Raw genomic sequence first — 2,989 nt, 5'->3', positions numbered from 1 at the left:
GGCCTTACTTAATCATCAATCTACTTTAGTATAGTAATCAAACAATATATTTTATTCTATATTTTTAAATATTAATAACTAACTCACAACCAAAAGTAATAAATTTTGATGACCTGACTAGTATTTTTATTTTCTTGAGCAAATAGACTATTAATCTTGTTCATTAATTTATCCTTTAGATGTGCAGGGAGACCATGCTTTCTATAACAAGGTATCAATTAGGTGACATGATCTTCCACAAAATGAACAAATTAAAGTCTGGGACTGTGCCTTTCCTTCCAAATCCTCTTCTTTATCATTTCTGCCACGACCTCGGCTCCTAAAGGAGGGTCAATCTGTCATGTATTGTAGCGCCTATAGTGTCCTAAAATAAATTCGAAGAATATAATGCAAATTTCGAAGTCAAGTGAGATGTGCTAAGTTTAGTTTGGTCGGTTGATGGGTATGAAGTGTGTCATTTGATTAGTTGAAAGTATAGTAAAAAGCTAGACTTAAAAATTTACTAAAATAAGTAACAACTTTATTAATTTTCTCAAATAACACACATTTTGTATGCAACTTTTATATAGGCCGTTCCAATTTTAAATTTAGATTTTTTAAATTTTAAATTTTATTTAAAAAATATAATTTTTTATTATTATTTTATAAATAAAATAAAAAATATAAAAAATAAAAAATTATATTTTACTTTCTAAAATAAAAATTTAAAATTTAGAAGATACTAATTCTTCAACTTTACATGGGATGCTAAAACTCTAGAATGATTGCAGGCAGCCATATCTTGAATGCACACTATTCAAGATAGTTCTTATTTTACATTTTAAATGTATTTGGAAAGTGGTATTATTAATATGAAAAAGTCTAAAAAATTAACAATTTTTTTAAATTTTGGCTAGTATGTAATTAGTAAAAGAGAAATGAGTAATCTTACACTATTAAAAATATTATTGATGATTATTTGATAACTACAAATCACAAAAGTTACTACCCATAACACTCCTTTTTTAGACCAAAAAAAATTACAAAATGTCATCCGCTTTTTAAATTTTTAATTTTACTAATTTAATGACTGAAACAATTTTCAATATCTCAAATAAAAATAGTAGATTGTAGAGGCAAAAAATTATTATTATTATTATTACTTATGTTGTTGTTGTTGTTGTTTCCTAACGTGTGATACTCGTTTTTTGGTGCTTCAAATATTACTTTTTGTTGGAAAGTTAAAAAAAAAAGTGCATGGTAGCAAATACCTTTATATTAGAACAACACATATACTTCAAAACTTCAAAGAAGGCAATATTATACACTAGAAAGATGGACGTCGTCTTCCACCTATATATAGTATGATACACCAGAAGGATACGTTCACTTCCTTTATTCTTTCATTCTCTTATAGATCTACATACTATCACATATGCAAGGGTTCACACACAAGCGTACGTGTTGATTTTGATATGTGTATGCTACTCTGCTTAAAGTAGCTATGGTATTTTAAAAAATATTGTTAAAATTTTAGTAATATTTTTTTATTATTTAACAACGCTTTTTAAAGGTGTTGCTAAAAAATATTATCAAAATATAACTTTAATTTTAAAAATATTTGATAATCACCATAGTTACTATAAAAGTAAACATACTAGAATTCACCCTAAAATGCATGGCTAACAGTTCGTATTGGTAAAGGAAATCTGTTTCCCTGCGATATCATATCCAACATTGAGGTTAGCCAATTGAAAGTTCCCCAGCAGCGAGTCATTCTCAGTCGATCGTATAATGGCAAGACACCAAACTCCGCCATCAAATTCCAAATAAGTAACACCATTCACAAAACTAACATTTACTTTGTTATCGGCGAACTGAAACGTCACCTTTGGCAAGTTTTCCACCTCTGCTTTAGTCGCCTTAAAACAGAACTCGAGGAAATCGTGTGGACTCTTTGCAACAGGCTTAACCACCTCTTCTCTTATCAATTTCAGAAAAGGATCATACACCGCTTTTTTAAGCCGCGAGTAAGTAGCACCAGTATCAACATAAATTCTTCCAGGTTGACTTTTCAAGTTGACTATTTTGTTTCCTACACTGATTCCATTAAGTTTGACATAGTAGTATTTGGGGTCTACCAATGGTATTGAGTCTTTTGCAGATATAACGGCTTTTGACCCAAAATACATTGTAGTACTTTTAGAGCTTGTTTTAACGAAGCAGTGAGAGAACTTTTGGATACCTAATTGAGAGATGAAGGAGAAAGGGGTAATAAGGCTTAGTCCCAAACAACCATTGATGTCCTTCCCTTCGAATAAATTAGGGCTTGTATCCGTAGCGTAACCGAACTTTAAGATCCCCACGTCCTTTGCATCAAAGGAGAATTTGTCTTGCGAAATCACCCCCGATGTTGATGCTTGATCGGAGTATTTGATCTTATAGGTGCAATTTTGATTACTACGAATCTTGCAAGTTCTCTGATTTAGTTTCTGACAAAAACTTTTGTCGTCACATGGCAGAGCACCGTAAGTGGTGGAGCTTGCGGATTTGAATGCTGTTTTGGAATTGGTCCATATGACGTCACTTGCTGTGTCAACAAAGGCAAGGACATTTTGTGGTGGTGTGCCAATGGAATAGGAAGCTATGTATAGATCTGAATCAGGGTCATATGTAACTTTTGTTGAGAAATCTGGAGGAGGTGCTTCTAAGGGCATGAAGTTCAAAGTTGAGCATAAGAGAAAGATGAGGTAAAGGAAGAAAGTGGTGGTGGAAGCCATGCGCTTACTCTTGATTCGTTTCTTGTTGCAAAGTCATCAACACCATTAGTCTCCTTTTATAGAGAGACAGAGCGCCCAATAAATTTTCAAATCGGCACCTAATAATTTTTGGATTTAACTAACGTGTCTCTTTAGAGTACATGATAAGAACTTATCATAAACATTTGGTAACAAAAAAAAATATAAGACAAATTTTAAATTTTTTTTTCTGTCTTACTAATATTACTGAT

The 2,989-nt window shown here is 31.5% G+C and overlaps 1 protein-coding gene across 1 annotated transcript; it reads right to left on the bottom strand.

Moving 5' to 3' along the window:
- Positions 1,273 to 2,837, bottom strand: LOC107622425 (aspartic proteinase nepenthesin-2). Its single transcript, XM_016324343.2, has one exon. It carries the CDS (start codon positions 2,757 to 2,759, stop codon positions 1,662 to 1,664), a length of 1,098 nt encoding a protein of 365 aa, XP_016179829.1. The 5' UTR covers positions 2,760 to 2,837; the 3' UTR covers positions 1,273 to 1,661.

Source organism: Arachis ipaensis, chromosome B01, assembly GCF_000816755.2.
Source record: "Arachis ipaensis cultivar K30076 chromosome B01, Araip1.1, whole genome shotgun sequence".
Taxonomy (NCBI): Eukaryota; Viridiplantae; Streptophyta; class Magnoliopsida; order Fabales; family Fabaceae; genus Arachis; species Arachis ipaensis.
This window is presented reverse-complemented; position numbering and strand designations above follow the sequence as displayed.